Genomic DNA, 397 nt, shown 5'->3' on the forward strand with positions numbered 1-397 from the left:
GGGAGTGTTCAGCAGCAACTTGTGGCTGGACCTGCTGCAGCGGGGGGTGGTGCCACAGCTGCTGCAGCGGCTGCAGCAGCTCGAGATCCGGCCGCAGCAGCAAGACCTCACCCCCTTCAACGACGTGCTGCTGTGGGAGTCGCTGCTGCCCACGGAGCTGCTGGCCCGCGTGCTGCACGAGGGCTTTATGCGTCAGTGGCTGCATGTGCTTCGGCTGTGGCTGTCTGCTGCTGCAGCAAACCCCACAGAAATTCGCGCCTGGTTCAAGGCCTGGCAGGCGCTGCTGCCGCAGCCGCTGCTGCAGCACCCGCTCATAGAGCGGGGCTTCACGGAGGCCCTGAAGCTCATAGGCGGGGGCGCCGCCGTTGCTGCTGCACAGCTGCAGCAGCAGCAGCAG

The 397-nt window shown here is 66.8% G+C and overlaps 1 protein-coding gene across 1 annotated transcript in view; it reads left to right on the forward strand.

Moving 5' to 3' along the window:
* Positions 1-40: 40 nt before the first annotated feature.
* ETH_00043170 (uncharacterized protein) overlaps positions 41-397 on the forward strand; it is a gene marked incomplete at both ends in the record, with an annotated part of 792 nt that continues 435 nt past the window's right edge. Inside the window, one exon of the mRNA XM_013376083.1 lies at positions 41-396. Within this exon, the coding sequence (XP_013231537.1) occupies positions 41-396 (356 nt within the window). The remainder of the gene's footprint in view (position 397) is intronic.

This window comes from Eimeria tenella, genomic scaffold (genome assembly GCF_000499545.2).
Source record: "Eimeria tenella Houghton genomic scaffold, Eth_scaff3111, whole genome shotgun sequence".
NCBI lineage: Eukaryota > Apicomplexa > Conoidasida > Eucoccidiorida > Eimeriidae > Eimeria > Eimeria tenella.